Source organism: Esox lucius, chromosome 7, assembly GCF_011004845.1.
Source record: "Esox lucius isolate fEsoLuc1 chromosome 7, fEsoLuc1.pri, whole genome shotgun sequence".
Classification (NCBI taxonomy): domain Eukaryota; kingdom Metazoa; phylum Chordata; class Actinopteri; order Esociformes; family Esocidae; genus Esox; species Esox lucius.
The window spans coordinates 14,299,647-14,318,505 of record NC_047575.1 but is presented as its reverse complement, the minus strand read 5'-3'; the positions used below and the strand labels follow the sequence as shown (position 1 = coordinate 14,318,505).

Sequence of the window (18,859 nt, the reverse complement as noted above, 5' to 3'; positions counted from 1 at the left end):
CTGAATGAGAACATGGATCCATCATGCCTTGTTACCACTGTGCAGGCTGGTGGTGGTGGTGTAATGGTGTGGGGGATGTTTTCTTGGCACACTTTAGGCCCCTTAGTGCCAATTGGGCATCGTTTAAATGCCACGGCCTACCTGAGCATTGTTTCTGACCATGTCCATCCCTTTATGACCACCATGTACCCATCCTCTGATGGCTACTTCCAGCAGGATAATGCACCATGTCACAAAGCTCGAAATCATTTCAAATTGGTTTCTTGAACATGACAATGAGTTCACTGTACTGAAATGGCCCCCACAGTCACCAGATCTCAACTCAATAGACCATCTTTGGGATGTGGTGGAATGGGAGCTTCGTGCCCTGGATGTGCATCCCACAAATCTCCATCAACTGCAAGATGCTACCCTATCAATATGGGCCAACAATTCTAAGGAATGCTTTCAGCACCTTGAATTAAGGCCACGTAGAATTAAGGCAGTTCTGAAGGCGAAAGGGGGTCAAACACAGTATTAGTATGGTGTTCCTAATAATCCTTTAGGTGAGTGTATGTCATGCAAAAAAATTCAAATTAATTACTTAAAAATCATTCAATGGGAATTTCTGGATTTTTGTTTTAGATTCCATCACTCACAGTTGAATAATACCTATGATAAAAATTACAGACTTCTACATGCTTTTTAAGTGGGAAAACCTTCAAAATCGGCAGGGTATCAAATACTTGTTCTCCCCACTCTATGGAAAACTTATTTTCACAGTCAAAGCCTCTACTTTGTTGCAAGATGACTGCCAGGTGCTAAGCAAACCACTGAATCTTCTTATGTCCCTTGAGGAAGTGGGTTTTATAAGTATTGTGTATCAGTTGCAAACAGCTTTTGGGGGGTGTTCAACTGGGTTTTCTGCCAAGATTCTTAATATTTATCAACATTCTGCATAAGAACATACAGGACACTGGAAAGGAAGTAATTTAATACATAAGAGCATACAGGACAGCGTTGAGAGAATAGTAGAATATGTATATAGTAACCCTAAAATACCAAGCCACTCTTCCATTCTTGTCATGATTGCCCTCACCTGTGTTCCCTGATAACTGTCCCTATTTCGTTTCTCCTTTCCTTGTCATTGTTTGTGTTATGTTTTGTTTTTACACTTGTTCCTGAGTCTTGTTTTGTTCCTTTAAGTTTATTTGTTTTAGTCCTGCACCTGTGCCCTTCATCCCTTCTCCACAAGTGTTCAGTGCACAAACCCCAGCACAGACAGTGACAAAGTAAAAATGCCTGAGAAATGAATGTATTGCTGCAATCTATCTGGGAAATTGAGGGAGAACTTCAGTGTGATACCCTGAGCAAGGTCAATTACAAAGGCAGTAAAGTCCTCCTGTCTTTTCAAAACCACTTAATTCACTAGAAGGCTAAAGACTAGAGGATTACATCACATTTGAGGCAGTACATCACACCACACTACTCATGAATGCACACATTTCTTATCAGAGTATGACAGGATGGGTTTCATTGGCTGTCACCTATTATGGGGCAGTGAGTGGCCTTGTAGTTAAAGCATCTGAGCACTACTTATCCAGTGAAATATGAGGAAAATAAAGATATGATAGAAAATAATACCACTCTCATGGAACACTACAATAGTCTGACAAGACCACTCCACTTTGAGTCCTTTGTAGGCTGGAACACTCATGTGCTAAGCATTTTACCATCAGTTGGTCTTGACGTTTCAGATAGTCTTCTCTCCTCCATGTACACTTTTCACAAACCTTTGTCTTAATGTGGTTCATGGCCTGTAAAATGTAAAACCTGCTCTCTAATCTAATTCTGCAGAGGACAGCTGGCCTTCATTGTTAGATGAGGTTCAATAGTAAGGCAGGGGAAATTTTACCTTAGCACAATGCCACAGATAACGCACACTGGAGCATTCATAGTATGAATGAGAGGAGGGAATGTCTGACTGGCAAACTCCAAATGCATTAATAGGATCTTAATCAGGTGATTGCCTTTGCTATTAAGTCAGAAACAGAATATTAGAAAATTAAGGATTAGAAAAACATTAAATTCCATTTAACATAACATGTAGGCATGCTGGATTATATGTAACTTTGGATGAAACCTAATGGCATTTGTTATATTTTTTAATGTGTGCATTTTAGAAATTCAAAGGACACGGTTAACCTGAAAAACTTACAGTGAGTGCATTCATCTTATGATAGCTAACGTGGACAACCTCGCTTATTGTGATATTATTCTAAAGCAGATAAAAGACAAAAAGGGAAAGGGGGTAAAATACTTTATTAATCAAGTAACAAGCTGTTTGTCAACATGATTGAACATTATTTTAAAAAGTATTGAAAGAGCTGAGGAAAGTTTAGTTTATAAATCTGGCATGTAAAACCTTACTTGTTTATGTGAGATACCGGTTTACATGTTAATAAATAAACAAACTGAATTATCATTATTTGGATGTATTTTATTCACGTAAAATATTATGCTCCTTGCAGGTTTTGTAATCAATTTACTTTGTGAAGCCAGAGATAACATAGGCTCATGTGAAAAGTGTGCTGGGAGAAAAATTATTTTAAAAGGACGAAACAGAACACAAGCATTTAGACGACACACTTTCTTTAATTACATAATAGGTCCAGAAAAATTATCTTAACACCCTATAAAATGTTAAGGCTTTTGCAGGCTATTATCAGGTGGCACGCAGTTATCATAGAATATCTGGAAGGTCTTATCCACGTAGGTGACACTCTTGAGGAAGTTCTCCAGCTGTTGAACAGACATCTCCAGCACTTCTGACTTCTCTCTCTCATTGAGACCATGTGCCGCATAAGCTGGGAACTTTGTCCGCTCCTGAAAGGGTGCATTGTGGTCATAGTCGATGCAGCAGTAGGCTGACCACAGGTAGGCAGGAATGGCCACGCGGTCAATGTTATGGCGGCGGATCATGTTCCCCGAGGTGGTGACGCCAGTTACCACGTAGGCGGTGCCACGGCAGTAGTTGTTGAGTCGGCGCCGAATGGTGTGCTCATGGGTCTTCCACGGGCCGATGTTGAACTCTCGTACCTGAGGGACTACGTTGGTTAGGGTGTAGGTGGCAGCCTTGTCGCTGAGCTCAGCCTGGTGCTCTTCAGGGTTCAGATGGCCGCGCTCAAAGATCACTGTGTTTGAGTAGTCCTCCAGCACAGCTTGGGCATCTTCAAAACTGCGGTGGATGTAGCCTTCAGGAAACGGTTGCATCTCCTTTAAGGCAGACACTGCAGAGAGCTGTCAGAGACCAGGGAAATAACAACAGTTGTAGTCAAGGAATATCTATTCAACAGTGCACCTTCCATCTAAATGTACTTGCTAGAGAAAACTTGCTATGTATTGCTCACTACACCGAAATGAGCGCAGAGGCCCTATAGCTGTAAGATAGCTAATTATCATTTACAGTAGTTAGCAGACACTATTATCCAAACCAACTTACAGTTGTGAGTATATACATTTTCGTGCTGGCCCCCTTTTGGAATTCAAACAATAACCCTGTCATTGTGAGCACCATGCTCTATCAAAAATGAAACTAATAAATATTCTGCTTAACAAACAGAATTCATTTAAGACACATGTAAGACACTGGAGTCTAATTACCTGAGGCTCGTACATCCAGGGCACATCGACCATTTTGGCACCGTCAGAGCGCTTGAAGGTGTAGGCTGAATAGACAGGTATGTGATCAAAGGTGTCGTACAGAGTGACAAAACGTGGCTTGCCGTTGTAACGCTGGCAGATCTTCTTCAGTGCTTTGTCCTCGAGTCCCAGTGGTGGAGTGCCCATGTACATGAACTCACGGCACTCAGGCGAGTAGTTCTCCTGTACCTCTGCCTCTACCATGACGACAACCAGCGTCCAGGCAAGCAGGTGAGCTTGCGCTACTACACAAGAAACCATATAGAAGATGGCTCAAGAAGTGGCACAGTGAAAGCTGTCAGTATACCTGAAATTGAAAGTACCTCGTTCCCTGTCGGTAGATAGTCTAGGTAGGCTATGCAAATCCTTCAGAATGTATAATTGCATGCGTGCATACGTGTGTGTGTGTGTATGCAGAGACGCCGCCAGGAATTTTGGGCCCCATGACAAAAATCTATTTGGGCCCCCTCTGCGCAGCTGTTACCTATTTTTTGGGGGCCCTGTCAGTCATGGGCCCTTGGAATTGTCCCAACTTTTCCCCCCTATCAGGCGCCCCTGTGTATATGTGTCTGACTTAACAATGTAATCTGGACAAAAATGTCACCAAACTGTGGTTTTCATAAAAAGTTGACTAATGGAGACTTTGTTTCTTTCCCTGTTTTGAGGTTTAAGGGCAAAACGTTACAATTGGGTGTACCATTCGGTTTACGTTGAGGTTATGTTTAAGTTTATGATTAAGGTTATGGTAAAGTTTACGATTAGGGATAGGATTGGTAAAAGCAGTATTTTTTATGGAAATCAACGTTGGTGACCATTCAGCCTAAGTATACGTGTGTCCTCGAGTGTGTGTGCGTGTGGGGGTGCTTGTTTTTCCCATTCCAGCCCAAGAGGTGGCGGTAGTAAACAAGTAACTTCTTTGGCCATGGTTCGTTTTCTTTAGAGAAGAACAAAACGCAGCTGTCAAATGATGCGAAGAGGACGGCCATTTTTCTAAAACACAAACAAGACGAGAAAGCGAGTAGGCTAATGAAAATATTCGCAGCGAACGTTGGTCAGAGGAAATTATAATCATTCAAACGTGGTTCAAGCAAATATTCAACACATAATTGCAAGAAACTAACCTGGAGAAATACAGGTCATTGCAAAATACACGCATATGTTGTTTAAGGCCGGATTTAAGTAACTACATTTCAATTTCGTGAAATTTGCAGCTACCAGCTAGCTAGGTTGCAGCTGGCTAGCTGGCTACTTAGCTGGCTAGCTAGTACGACCAGCTTTCAACGAAAGGTATGTGTCCACATTTGCAAAAACAAATTGCACTACAATGTAACACATGTATTTACTTCCTATATAGAAGGAACAGCATTGCAAATGTAAATCTAGTGCAATTTATTTAGTAATTGGTTGTGTCGATATACTTAGCTACGATAGTTAACAACATTGTCCGCGCACTGTGCAGCCATGTTAGTTAGGCGTTCGTGAGAGCAAACAAGCTAGCTAACGTTAGTTAGCCAAAGGTGTAGGCCAAAGCAGGGGACTCAAATGAAGATGTATCCTACTAGACACGCCTGCCAGTAAGGTAGATGACTGGCTCCATGTGTACTCCGAGAATAGTTTTTTTACTTCCATTATTAGGATGGATTAACTAGTTACAATTGTGGGGTAACTCTGTGTCAGAATTTCTTCTGATGATGGTTACGTTTACGACAATTTTATTGCGCAACTTAAAATTAAACTTGAGTACGGTAACAGACGTCCAGCCATTATTTATCTGAAGATACTAGTTCGAGTGTGTTAATATTTTGTGTATTGACTTGCCACGCAGGTTATATTGTCGACTGTTACGTTCTGATTATTTACTATTTCATCGAAAATACCGCTGTCTGTGCATTGATCGCAATTACTTTGGTAATGTGTATTTTTGTTCAATTGTACTTAGTTTGACAACTGAACAAGTGGAACGTGTTAATTCACACTGTTATTGCAAAGTTTTTTGACGTGTTCTATTGGCATGGTTTTTTATTCCAGCAAATGTATGTATTGAAGTGTTACTGTTGTCCATGAAATAGACAAAACTAGCAAGCTGGCTAAATGGACAATACAATTGTCACACTAAATTCTAACAATCACGTAAAATATCTCCTGATTTTGTAGGATGTATATTCTTTGGATGCTGAACCCTGATTTTCTTTGTCTTTTGTTTCCCCAGGTGTTTGGAGGAAAGGAGGGAAAATATACAATAGAGAAATCAGACAAGTTAGAAGACAGTGAGGATAATCAATGCACTTGAAGAAGATAACACTTCTCTCCTTGTGCATCTCCTGTTCTACACAATTTACCATCAACTCCAATGTTGATTTAATTACAGGTGCTATTGGTCCATGAATATTTAGTTTTGTTTTAATTTTGATTGGGGAGCTTGGCACATTTGACCACTCCTCCGTCACCTCAACCAACCCCTTTTCCTTAGCCTGGCAGCTATTTGCTCAGCGTAACAGATTTGTTGCCTGAGCACGCCCACTCTAAACCACTGCACACAGAAGAACCAAGTAGCCTTTAACTCCTTCATACCTGGATCAAACAGGTCCAATCTTCTGGATAAGGTTAGAACTCCATTCACCCTATAAAGTAACCAGATTGTATTGGTTACTGTTGGGGAATTATATAATGTTTTAACTTTGTAGTATACAATGGGATGGTACGGTTGGGATGGGATGGTTGATATAAGGCTCCATGTTATGCCATTGTTTGACTGATGCCATTTATTCTGTCAACAGAAGCCTTGAGCTCCAGTGGAAGAGAGGAGTATGACTGCTGAAACACTTAACTTCGGCCCAGAATGGTGACCCATCTCTTTTTTTTCTTAAAACCGTTTCTTCCTTTCTACTCTTTACCTTCCTGCCCCTGATCGACTAATTTTTCACTGAATTGATTGTAGGCCTATAGGTCACTGAAAGAAAGTGTTTCCGGTATTTTAGGGGTCATGCCCTAACTCGCCTTGTAAATTTTTTTGGCCACTCAAAATGTACTTCCTTATTGCTTTTCAACACCAGCAAACGCACTGCCCTCCTTCCTTCTCTATTCTACTTTCCCTTTTGTCTTGTTTGAGTGTGTGTGCATGTCTTTATTAATTTAGGCTCTTTAGTTTTACATTGTAAAGAAAATAATTACTTGTTTATAATTGCTCAAATTACATTCAGTATATTGTTTGTTGAACTTAGCTAGTAATATGTACCTAGCTGAAATAATGGAATGTAGCACGGTGTCCTTGAAAAATGTCTCAGGATGTTCTTGCAACTTGGACTTCTCATTTTCGCTACTCCAATCATTTAATTAGAGCACCACTCAAACGCAAATTCCTTCTTGGCTATATTGCCAAAACCTCAACATCTCCAAATTGTACTAAAATATAATCGGCTGTGTACTGTGTTTTCATTGTGCTCCTGCTTGTTGCCCGTAGTTGTCTAGGGGAAGATAATGGGAGATGCATATCCAACCTAAACTCGAGGTGAAGATAAATAAATAGATCTGCCCTTACACATGGCCAACTACTATTATTTCAGTGATAATGATGGCATTTTAAGTGTTATTTGTGTCATGTATTTGTGTGTGACTAACGGTGGTTTCATCTCCCCAGGCTCCGTGCACTATCCAGAGGGGGGAGTGTGACGTCCCCCCCTCCCTCTCCAGCAATGCCAAAGTCCAAGCTGGCCGATTACCGCTATGGCCGCGAGGAGATGCTAGCACTTTATATCAAAGACAACAAGGTGAGCTTACGCAAGGAGCGAAGCATTCTAATGAAGATTTTCCTCCACATGTTTGTACGAACTGCGGTTGTCTGGCTGTAACTACTGAGAGGGAAGTAATGCGCCCTATGTTCCCAGCCCCCAGAGGACATGCAGGATAAGGAGTTTGCCGCTATCCTGCAGGATGAGCCTGTTCAGCCATTGGCTCTGGAGCCTCTGACTGAAGAGGAGCAGGTGAGCCCATTTGGACATATCCCAGCTATTACGGAGTTAAAGGTTCCCTGCTCTATTACACTGAGAAGCAACTAAGCCGGACTGACTCACAGCTCTGTTAGAATGAAAGTTTTATACGTTTATTTTGGTCTAGTTAGTTACAAATTGACGAATGTCCAATCATGTAAAATGCCTAAACAAAACCTCGGGAATAATTTGTTTATTTGATGAATGTTAAAACCTTTGATCCTTATCCAAAAAAACTATGGATATACATTTTTATTTCTATGCTTTGCTCTTCCAACAACTTGCAGTAGGAAATAGTAGTCGCTCTTATGCCATATAACCAGGCCATATTCAGTAGCCAAAAGTGTGTAGTTTAAAGTGTAGTGTTCATGCTAGACCAAACTATACAATTAAATGGGAATAAGGGCAAATAAATCAGCTTCATAAATCTTCGTAATTCTTTCATATGACTCTCTGCCGCTAAGTTAGTGGATACTTAAAAGGGCATAATTACGAATATGTACAATTTGTTTAACTTCCAGCACATGGCAATGAGCAATCTTTGGACAAGATGTTAGTAAAGCTAAACTTTAAAACATGTGACAGATAATCATGAAAATGTATATGGCATGTACAACTATCAATTGGGGTTCACTGTTATTTATTTTTGCTGTGGCAGATCATTTTTCATTATTTATTTTTTATCAAGTTGCATTACCTTTTCCCTTAAGTCAACAGAAACCCAATGATTGCAACCATATGTTCATGAGCAGAACAAGTAAACAAATTCCCCTTTTGGGAGACAGGTGTACAACATCTTTAAATATATCTAGTATAGATTACTGCTTGGCAAAATCACAGGAAACGTGCTGCATGCTATTTACTTTTAGCTTGTAAGAAATCAAATAATGTTTGGACCAAATGTATCATATATGTATATGTCTTGTCACAGTGGATTGGGCATCAATCATTTTGTTTTTGTGCTGCTGAAAGAATGTCATTTTTTCTGTCGTTCTAGAATGTTCTATGTAGTGATTCCAGGGAGCTATGTGGCTTTGTGGTATAAGCCTTGTTATAGCTGTCCTTGCTCTGCCAGAGTGAGAGAGTGATGTGCACTTTGACAGTCAAACCTAGACACATTTTCTGTTTCTGCCATTATTCACCTTTTTAGGGGGAGGTCAAAACCCACCAAACCAATTTGGTGTGAAAGCCACCTCAGCGGCTGCTTTTGCACTTAGTGTAGCTTGACAACCTAATTGTGTTGTCATTCTGTCTTCTTTCCTGCAGAGAAACTTCTCCATGTCTGTGAACAGTGTGGCCGTGCTGAGGCTGATGGGCAAGGGAGGCGGGGCTGCCCCTGTGGGAGTGGTGAGAGGTCGTGGAGGAGGCATCAGAGGAGGTAGAGGTCAGTTAGTCACCACCTGGATAGATCAGGAAGGTGCAATGTTAACAAATTTACAAATGTATTCTCCCACTGAACATGCCTTGAATTTTCCATGTCTATCTCTGTCCGTACAGGGAGAGGGAGAGGGGATGGTGCATTCTACCAAAGAGTTCCTGGAGGTCCTGATGATGGGGAGGTGGGCTTCGGTCGTGGCCGGGAAATGCTCCGCAGCCAAAGCTGGGATGACCGGTAGGCTCACGGTGCTGTACAATGCTGGCCTCAACCCCAGATGGTTATAAGTCCATCATATTGACCCTTGAATGTCACCATATGGATCAGCCACCATGTTTGTTTGAGGTTTGTCTTCTAGTATTCTAGAACAAATGTCTTAATCTCTTTCCTCCTGTCAGAGCTGAGAGGCCCCGGTTTGAAAAACCAATCCGGCGTGCTGAAGTTGTGCGTCCAGGGTTTGAAGAGGCGGGGCCTCCAGGCAGGAAGGACTCTTGGCGTGCTGACAGTGACAACTGGCGTACCCTGCGAGAGGAGCAAGAGGAGGAAGAGGCTGCGGCAGCAGCAACAGCGGGTGGAGGAGGAGAGCAGCCAGTCTGGAGAGTAGCAGGAGCTCGCCGCGACGGTAAGCACAGCGACCATATGTACTTATTAGTCCGTCTGTTTGTTCCTCAAGCTGAATTGCACCGTAATGTTTTCAACTAGAACCAGTCATTCCTGAATCGTGTTGGAAGCCAGTGTGTTCAAATGCGTCTCAAATAGTTTTGAAGAGGTTCGATCGCATCTTCTACCCAGAATGTTTTCCGCGACTAATACAAACCCGTTTCATTCGTGTACAGACGGCGGCCCCCGCTCTGCGGGGTGGCGTGACCACGGCGGCCGGAGGAAGTTTGAATTTGACTTCCGCGACGGCGAGGGCCACCGCAGGGAGGACGACCGAGACGGCCTTCCCGAGTGGTGCACTGACGAGGAGGACGGAGAGATGGGCACCTTCGACTCCTCTGGAGCCTTCATGTGCATCAAGGTGCGTGTCTGTCGGCCGGCTCATATTATTCCCGTGACTGATTAGGAGAGTTTGCCTGTTACCTGTATGTCTGCCCAAGCAGAAAGGCTCTAAGGATGCCATTGCTGAAGAGGATCTGGAGTTCGACGCTCTGGAGAGAGAGGAGGAGAATGGCCAGGGAGCCTCGGACAACTACCCCGACAGAGGTGAGATGGATGGCCTCCCTGACGTTAGGAAACCGGCACCTGAACGTCTCTGCCACATTACGTACGTGTCCCTGACCTCGTCCGTCTCCTGGTGTCCTTCTAGATGAGTGTAAAGCTGCAGGTGATGGGGAGGACCAGTACAAGACTCCGTCTCCTCCTGCCGTCTCTACCCCTCCCTCCTCAGACCCTCTCCCCGCCCCGTGCTACGCCGAAGCCGCATCCCTCCCCTCCAAAACCAATCAGGTGTCCACTGAAGGTGAGTGCCAGCCGGTTCACGGTGGTGGGGTCGTTCCAGAAGGCTGCTAACTATAGTGGTGGTGTCGTCATGTTTCTTGTCTCACAGGCAGCTCACCTCCTGGGAGTGTCCATCTCAGCCCAGACCCCTCCACCTCCTCTTCCAGCCTGATACCACCTCCTTCCTTCGGATCACTCCTGCCCTCATCGGGGATTGAAGCGGAGGAGGACGAGGGCATGAAGCACCTTCAGCAGGTACGGGTAGCTCCCATCTGATTGATTGGGCGGGTAAGCGCCGGCTCTGTCCGGATCAGGGTTGTTTTCTGGGGTTGATGTTATGTCCTTCTGTTCTAGGAGGCTGAGAAGATGGTGGCCTCCCTGCAGGACACGTCCCTGGAGGAAGAGTGTTTCACTCAAGCTCTTCAGGAAAGCCACAGCATGGGCTCCCACTCTCACACGCACCCCGCCCCGCACGCGCACACACACGCCTCCGGACACACACACGCCCACTCAGCCCCCCGGGACAGCGCCCTGCCCCTGTCCCACGAGGCGGCCATGAAGTGGTTCTACAAGGACCCCCAGGGAGAGATCCAAGGTAGGAGACTCCCACACAGAGACACAGAGATAGCGAGTACTGGCTGCATCCGGGTTCCTCCAACCTGTGCCCCGCCCTCCTCTGTCCAGGTCCTTTCTCCACAGTGGAGATGTGCGAGTGGTTCCAGGCGGGTTACTTTACCATGACACTGCTGGTGAAGAGGGGCTGTGACGAGGGCTTCCAGCCCCTGGGTGATGTCATCAAGTTGTGGGGCCGCGTGCCCTTCTCCCCCGGCCCCTCCCCACCGCCCCTGCTGGTGAGACAGCCCCCTCCGCCGCGGGGGTCCTCTGTGAGTGAAACGTCTGTCTGTGGGTTGTTTGTCTGCATCTGCAGTTCGCTGGGGGGGTCTTTTTGTCTGGTTCCAGTTGTTTAGTTTGCTTTTCAAAGCCCTGGGAGCAACAATGTATTCAAATCAGAGCTGTCTGAGATGGTCTGGGCTCTCATCACTGCGTGACAGTGTCTACCGTCCATGTAAACCCAGCGTGATGGACACTTCGCTTAGACCTTGGGGAGGGGAATCTCCTGCCAGTCTCTACGGACTGTGGGGTTAGTTTGTCAGTTAATAAAAGAACTGCAAAGGCGCAGATCAGCTAGACTGATAAACATGTTTTCTGTGGCTATGACAGCCAGATCTGAACTGGCCTAGGCTACGTCTTGTTTGACTAAATCCGGAGAGGAGGATACACGCTGTAGTATTGCATTCCGGTGGTTGTATTTAAGGGGCTTGGGTTTTGAAGCGCTGCGGGGGTCAGTGTTGTAACTCTGTGTTGTTCCCAAGGGTAATATGGATCAGGAAGTGCTGAAGAAACAGCTGGAACAGGCAGCCACTGCAGCTCTGTACCAGCAACTACAGATGAGGTTCCAGCACATGACCAGGTACACCAGGGATCAGGTTTGACCAGGTACACCAGGGATCAGGTTTGACCGGGTACACCAGGGATCAGGTTTGACCGGGTACACCCGGGATCAGGTTTGACCGGGTACACCCGGGATCAGGTTTGACCGGGTACACCCGGGATCAGGTTTGACCGGGTACACCCGGGATCAGGTTTGACCGGGTACACCCGGGATCAGGTTTGACCGGGTACACCCGGGATCAGGTTTGACCGGGTACACCCGGGATCAGGTTTGACCGGGTACACCCGGGATCAGGTTTGACCGGGTACACCCGGGATCAGGTTTGACCGGGTACACCCGGGATCAGGTTTGACCGGGTACACCCGGGATCAGGTTTGACCGGGTACACCCGGGATCAGGTTTGACCGGGTACACCCGGGATCAGGTTTGACCGGGTACACCCGGGATCAGGTTTGACCGGGTACACCCGGGATCAGGTTTGACCGGGTACACCCGGGATCAGGTTTGACCGGGTACACCCGGGATCAGGTTTGACCGGGTACACCCGGGATCAGGTTTGACCGGGTACACCCGGGATCAGGTTTGACCAGAATGTTCCCTGGTGCAGAGGTGCATAGTCAACAGGTTTGTGTATTATATGCTAAGGCTGTTTCCCAGTCCTGGTCCTTGGGATACAAAACGGTGCACGTTTGCATTTTTGCCCTAGCCCCTCACACACCTGGTAGAAATTCAGGCCATGATGATGGGTTACCTCAATCAAGTGTGTAACTGGTAGGGCAACGTTTGAACCAGTTGTGTGAAAGCTAGGGCAAAAACATGTACTGTTTTGGGTCCCCAGGACCAGGATTGGGAACCACTGTGCTGAGGGATGACTAGATAGAAGGAAGGAATGTGTGTAGCTGCTGTATCATGTATATTAATCAACAGTAGTGTGTAGTTGCTGTGGACGTTACAGCTCGTTGTTCGTGGTACGTCTTTCCGTCTAAATGTAGGTAGATTTGTTTAATTAGAGTTTAGCAGTTTGCCGTTTCGACGTGGCTGGCGTAGTCCTTTGAGTCTTAGTGGGGCCGCTGGCCGGTTTCTGAGGGTCATAGCATAGGGGGAAAGGCCCTGGATGTGATGGTCTTTGTGAACGTGCCGCTCTGTGTCTGCAGGAGTGGCGATTCGAGCATGATGCCGTCGATGAACCGGTCGATGTCAGTACCGGACAACGGGTCCATGTGGGACATGCATACCTCAGCTTCACAGCAGTCGGGTACTGAAGTCTTCTTACTGTCCCCTAAAGCACTTACTCCCATCCGCTTCGTCTGCACTCAGCAACTTGTGTGTCTGATGGTCCGGGTGTGTCAGTAATGTTTCTGTGGTTCTTCACAGGCGGTGAGGCCAACCTATGGGACTTAACCATGAGTAACTCCACTCAGGGGCCAACTCTGGAGCAGCTGCAGAAGGTAGGTGTCTCTGTCTCTCTGCCGTTCCCATGGTGGGTGTTCCCTCTCCGTCCCTCTGACCCTCTCGGTCCCCTGTACCCCAGCTCCAGGACCGGCGTGAGGCTGAACTCAGGGCCAAGCGAGAGGAGGAGGAGCGGAAGCGGCGCGAGGAGAAGCGGAGGCAGGAGGAGGAGAAGAGGCGTGAGGAGGATGAGCTGTACAGGCGCAAGCAGCAGTGTCGGCAGCAGCAGGAGCTGATCATGAAGCTGCTCCAGCAGGCCCAGCCCGGGGGCCCCGGGTGCGTGTCTGGTTCCGGGTGGAGCGGCCAGGCCTCAGCCCTCTCCAAGCAGGGCAAGAGCCTCAGCCTCCTGGAGCTGGAGACGGACCGGCTGCTCAAGCAGCAGGCCCAGCACCAGAGGGCCCAGCAGCAGAGAGACAGGGTGAGGACACTAAGCTGGATGTCTGCGCAGGCTGGCCCCGCCCCCGGTGGGCTTTCATAGGTGTCGGTTAGCCGAAGCGCCTTCCTGAAAAACTGTTGAGGATATGTATTCCGACCGATGTTGTGACCCATGTGTCTCTGTTCCTCTCTGTGTCCCACAGCATGGAGGCCTGTCTATGGGCCAATGGGGTGACGGTTCCGGGTCTGTGGGCATGTGGTCTGGTGGGGGTATGGAGGCCAAAGGCAGCTCTGGAGGGATGGGGGTCTGGGAGGAGGCAGTGAAGAACCAGAACAGCCTCCGCAACATGGGCATGAAGAACAGCCGCAGCAGTCCCTCTCTCAGGTGCGTGTGTGGCCCTCCCCGTTTGGCCTGTATGGAGGCTGTTTGAAGGTCTAATTGTAATGGGTGTTTCTGTGCCTCCCGGCCTGCAGTGAGCAGTACATGCTGAGGAGGAAGCGTACGGAGGATGAGGACAAGCTGCTGAAGCTGCTGCAGGGCATGAAGCCCCAGGATGGTTTCACCACCTGGTGTGAACAGATGCTGCACGCACTCAACACCTCAGCTGATAATTCCTCCTCCCTGGACGGTAACTAACGCCAGCACCCCCCCTACCTCCCCATCCCACCCGTCCCCAGATTACTGGGCCTGTCTCTGCATCTGGACCCATGATTATACTGTAATCAAACAAATCCTTCACGCCTCCTCAAACACCTTCTTAGTGTCCACAGTCTCTGGCTCCAGAATGGAGGAGGCCTCTGTAACAGCCCTATCAGATTAATTCCATGGAAAGCCTGTGTCTGCTGCCCCCCCCCCCCCCCCCCCCCTTTTTCCTTTAAAGATCTTGTAAACCTGGTGAGGGGAGCCACTTAAAAAAAGAATCCCTTAATTCTTCAGTCCAGTACATGTGAGAGGTGAAACCAGCGGAAACTGACCTCTGGAATGAGTCTGATATTGTTACCTGTTACTCTGGTATGAACGGTGCTGTTGTGTGTTCTATGACAGTGGCCACCATTGTGGCATATCTCAAGGAGGTGGAGTCTCCCTATGAAGTCCATGACTTTATCCGCTCTTATCTGGGCGACACCGTGGAAGCCAAAGAATTTGCCAAGCAGTTCCTGGAGCGCCGTGCCAAACAGAAAGCCAACCACCAGAGACAGCAGCAACAGCAGCAGCAACAGGTCTGTTTATATTTTTAGGGAAAAAAATCCTGGATTCTGGTTGGTGGAAAGCCATGGTAGTTTAGACAGTATTTTACATGTATGACAGTCTGTGTGATCACCCCCCCCCCCCTATTGCTTAAATAGACGTTTGCTTTATGGATGTATAAGACATTGTCAGTAACCAACTTCCCTCTCCCCCCACCAGCTGTCAAAAGAAGTTGCAGGGCTGTCCATGAACAACTTTCCTCTCCAGGTATGTTTTGTCCTCAGTTCATCACAATGTAGTAATAAGCATTAGCCTTCTTTATATTAGCAAGTGGCAGTGATTGTCATGTTGCATAATATAATGTCCATAGTATGTCTGTGATAATAGTAGGACCATGTCGTTTCTAAGGGTTTACTTACCAGGAATTATTTGGGTGCAAACAAGTGCATCCTAAAATTCTGAACCCCAGATGGCACATCAACCTGCTTGTTAAGATTTCAATAAATGTACTTTTAAGTATATTTTCATGGTGTAAGGAATCACAGATGAAACGATTACATTTTGGAAATGGCCCAAAACATTGTTTTTACGGCTTTTATAGGTGGTTGACCAAAGTCTGGCTGGTTTAAAGTGGCTGGTTTAAAGTGGCTGGTTTAAAGTGGCTGGTTTAAAGTGGCTGGTTTAAAGTGGCTGGTTTAAAGTGGCTTTTGAAATTCCATGAATGCCCACATGGTGGGAGCTCATTCAGAATGTGCCCTATATGGAAAAACAATCACTAACCCCCTTAAATTATAATCAAACTACTGTTTTCCCCAATACTGTAGCACACCGGTCCTAATCATCAAAAATAACAAATGCCTAACACAAATGTTTTGTTTTTTAGTAGGAGTAAAAAATGTAGCAGATACTTAATTCACTTGAGCTGCAACACTGGAGAAACCGCTTAAGAAATGAGGGAGAGGCTGTTTGAGTCTAAGTGATGCAGAGAACAGGAGGGCAATCAAGTCTCCGTATGTGGGTCTGGTAAACTAACATATTGCTTGTTATTTAGCTTCTGTTCTAATTACCAATGAGCTGTCTTAAAGGGGCATAATGGCGAATGTTTTTATTGTAATAGATGAAAATGTCCATAAAATATCTGTGGTAACAGGGAAATTAAGTGTTTCACAACATTTACTTACCAGACATGGTTTTGGGCATATTCAGAAGTGAATCCTAAAATACAGGGTTTCTCTAGGTCACCATTTAACATATATCACTGCCATTGTGACATCACCAGCTCTAATACTGTGAAATGCCAACTCAACTTTTGACACCAATTCACTTGGACCGCTTTCCAATAAGTTAGAAAAAGTATACCGTGAATCAAAATATTTGTCTATTTCTTGCCTATTAAATGTTTTTTAGTAAATGCACCATCAGCATTTTTACAGTACTTTTTATAACAGCTGCCGTTTATGCCACTTTGCCACCTAGTTAGAATATCTTTTACCCCTCAAACCACATCCGCAGCATTTTCTGTTACTTACACTCTGAAATGTTTAAATTGTTTCAACATTTTCCGCTATTTCTCCCCTTTTTGCTATCGCAGAACAAATGTCTTCTGCCCTTAAAGTTACAGCAACATTTGAATTTGCCTCAGGCGGCCGGGGTCCAACACCGCACAAGCGTGCAGTGCAGTTAGCAACAACAGGGCAACATGTCAAATGGTCCATTTCTTATATTCTCTACATCTGTAGACAATACAGAGGGCTTGTCATTTAATACATACAGTTTGGTTAGTTAGACAATTGACCTAATGCAAGACAACAATGATAATGAGAGAGAATTGCTAAACCAACTTCGTATAGGACGGTCACACTGCAGTCTGAAATCGCTCCTTGATAAACTCAAGCCAAAACGCTATAGGCTTCGGTAAGTACCTTTCCAGTGACTGTTACCATGTTAAACTCTTAATAGGCGATTTCTAATTAGGGTATTTCATAATTTTGACAGGTTTATTAATGTTTTAGAAGGGTATTCTATCCTTAAATGTATTCCAAAGCTACAACCAGAATGTTTACACTGATTGGTTTGAGCTCCATGGGAAAAAGTTTAGAATTGTAAGAAATAAAAATGTCTATCACTTAGAAAAATGTGTTGATTTAAAAAAAAATGTGGGTTTTAAACACATTAATAAGATGGAGCCACCAAATCTGGCACAGTCAAATTACCAGGGCGTGTTTGATTAAAACCTTGCCTCTGCAAAAAACATGGCTTCTAAAACTGCTAATAATAACTGTTACTCATACTACTATTACCACTACTGCTACCTATATTGCCACTAATACCGCTACTAATACTATTATTGTTTCTCCTGCTACTAATACTACTGGGTTCACTGTTCTTAGTACTACTAATACTACTAATCACCTTAACAGTTTACACCAGTGTTTGATTGGCAAAGCTTCTACTTACATTTTTACTCTGCTTTTCAAATGTTGTCTGAACAGGTGTTTGACGATGACAAGAATAATTCTAATTCTGAATCAAGCCCTTATGTAAAATCTACTTTGAATTTCCTTTTTTTACATTATTCCTTTTTTTATTAGCCAGATAATGGATATCCTTATATCTGGCAGAAGAAGTAGCAAGAATTTAGTTCTGGTTTTTGATGTTGACAATACCAATTTATCTGGATTTCAGAAGAAATACTGTAATTTATTTTGTTCCAGTTAAATTGGCCCGTGTAGCTTATTTACATTTATTTTAATGTTCCCTTAAAACATTAAGGGAAGTTGTCCTATTGTCACATGATTGCATCTGTCTATACTCCCTTGTTACAGACCACTCATTGCAATTGACAAATGAGCCATTACGTTGTCCTTTCCCCTATACAGTCCATGTTCCAGGCAGCCCAGATGGGGAAGGGAGGAATGTATGATAGTCAGGCTGCAAAAATGAAGAAGAAACAGACCATGATGCTTCACTCTGACCCCAGCATTTTAGGTATGTCTCTCAGCAGAGTGAAAAATCAAAGTTCTAAGATGTGCTTTTCATCTATGAAAAATTGTGAAATCCATAATAGATGTGGATGGATGTGAGCCATGCTGTTTCTCCTGCAGGATATTCTTTCTTGGGCGCCGGGGACAGGATGACCCTGGGCGAGATGGAAACAGTGGAGGATTATTGATCCACACAATCTACCTGAATCCACCGGAGGCCTTAAACCTGGAATACCACAGACACACTGACACCTACACATACACACCATGACGAATGTGCACTGCTGAGCTCCTTTGCCCCCCTCATAGATGAGGGCCTGGTAAATTTAGTGTTGTCTCCCTTGTCTCTGTGTGAGGGGAGGAGGGGATGTGCAGAGAGAAGTACCCTTGCATTTCTTACAGTTAAGCACCTTAAACTAAAGCACTTTATCACAGGGGTTTCAATATTTGAAATGAAGTTTTGCCTATTTTTGTTTTTGTTGTTTTTTGGATGCAAAATGTGCATCTATATTGCATATAATACAATATGAATACACATGTGGGTGTGTGTGCAGACATACCTAAGGAGTTGGAGGTTACATCTCCGAAAATAATGGTGGGGGCTGGAGGGGGTTGGGTGACGAGGATTTAGTTTTAGAAAGTATATTCTTTTTTTTGTAAAGAGACACTGTTTTTAAAAAAAAAAGATTTATATAAGATGTAAAGCTATAACAAATCTGAATTTTATTAAGAAAAAAACTTGAAGGTTTGCACTTAGAAAAACCAACAAAACTAGTTGTAGATAAGTAGTGAAAGATGAGAATATTTCTTTGAATGCTGGTGTGTGTGTGTGCTGTACTCAAAGCCTGCACAATTTGTATTACTTATAGATGCATAAAAAGGCCATGTTTTTACTTTGTTCCATGAAACTTTGTGAAGAATGTATGC

The 18,859-nt window shown here is 44.8% G+C and overlaps 2 protein-coding genes across 8 annotated transcripts; one reads left to right on the top strand and one right to left on the bottom strand.

Annotated features, from left to right (window-relative positions):
- Nucleotides 1-2,456: 2,456 nt before the first annotated feature.
- Nucleotides 2,457-4,009, bottom strand: zgc:172339 (DNA/RNA non-specific endonuclease). The gene is made up of 2 exons (XM_010894664.5): nucleotides 3,643-4,009; nucleotides 2,457-3,279 (listed from the first exon to the last, which is right to left on the bottom strand). Exons 1-2 carry the CDS (start codon nucleotides 3,940-3,942, stop codon nucleotides 2,683-2,685), a joined length of 897 nt encoding a protein of 298 aa, XP_010892966.5. The 5' UTR covers nucleotides 3,943-4,009; the 3' UTR covers nucleotides 2,457-2,682.
- Nucleotides 4,010-4,636: 627 nt separating this feature from the next.
- Nucleotides 4,637-18,818, top strand: gigyf1b (GRB10 interacting GYF protein 1b). Of its 7 annotated transcripts, none has more exons than XM_034293232.1 (25): nucleotides 4,637-4,968; nucleotides 5,891-6,284; nucleotides 6,459-6,523; nucleotides 7,142-7,189; nucleotides 7,319-7,448; nucleotides 7,566-7,661; nucleotides 8,934-9,045; nucleotides 9,165-9,279; nucleotides 9,441-9,664; nucleotides 9,879-10,063; nucleotides 10,146-10,248; nucleotides 10,352-10,504; nucleotides 10,592-10,737; nucleotides 10,837-11,077; nucleotides 11,167-11,366; nucleotides 11,856-11,953; nucleotides 13,090-13,190; nucleotides 13,310-13,383; nucleotides 13,467-13,802; nucleotides 13,963-14,144; nucleotides 14,234-14,388; nucleotides 14,805-14,980; nucleotides 15,168-15,215; nucleotides 17,828-17,936; nucleotides 18,053-18,818. In XM_034293232.1, the coding sequence occupies exons 3-25, from the start codon at nucleotides 6,489-6,491 to the stop codon at nucleotides 18,118-18,120; spliced, it is 3,135 nt and encodes a 1,044-aa protein (XP_034149123.1). In that variant the 5' UTR covers nucleotides 4,637-4,968; nucleotides 5,891-6,284; nucleotides 6,459-6,488; the 3' UTR covers nucleotides 18,121-18,818. The 7 variants fall into 7 exon arrangements, with proteins under 7 accessions (XP_034149123.1, XP_034149124.1, XP_034149122.1 ...); XM_034293233.1 differs by having other exon boundaries at nucleotides 8,934-9,051; nucleotides 11,167-11,333; XM_034293231.1 differs by having other exon boundaries at nucleotides 8,934-9,051.
- Nucleotides 18,819-18,859: the final 41 nt, after the last annotated feature.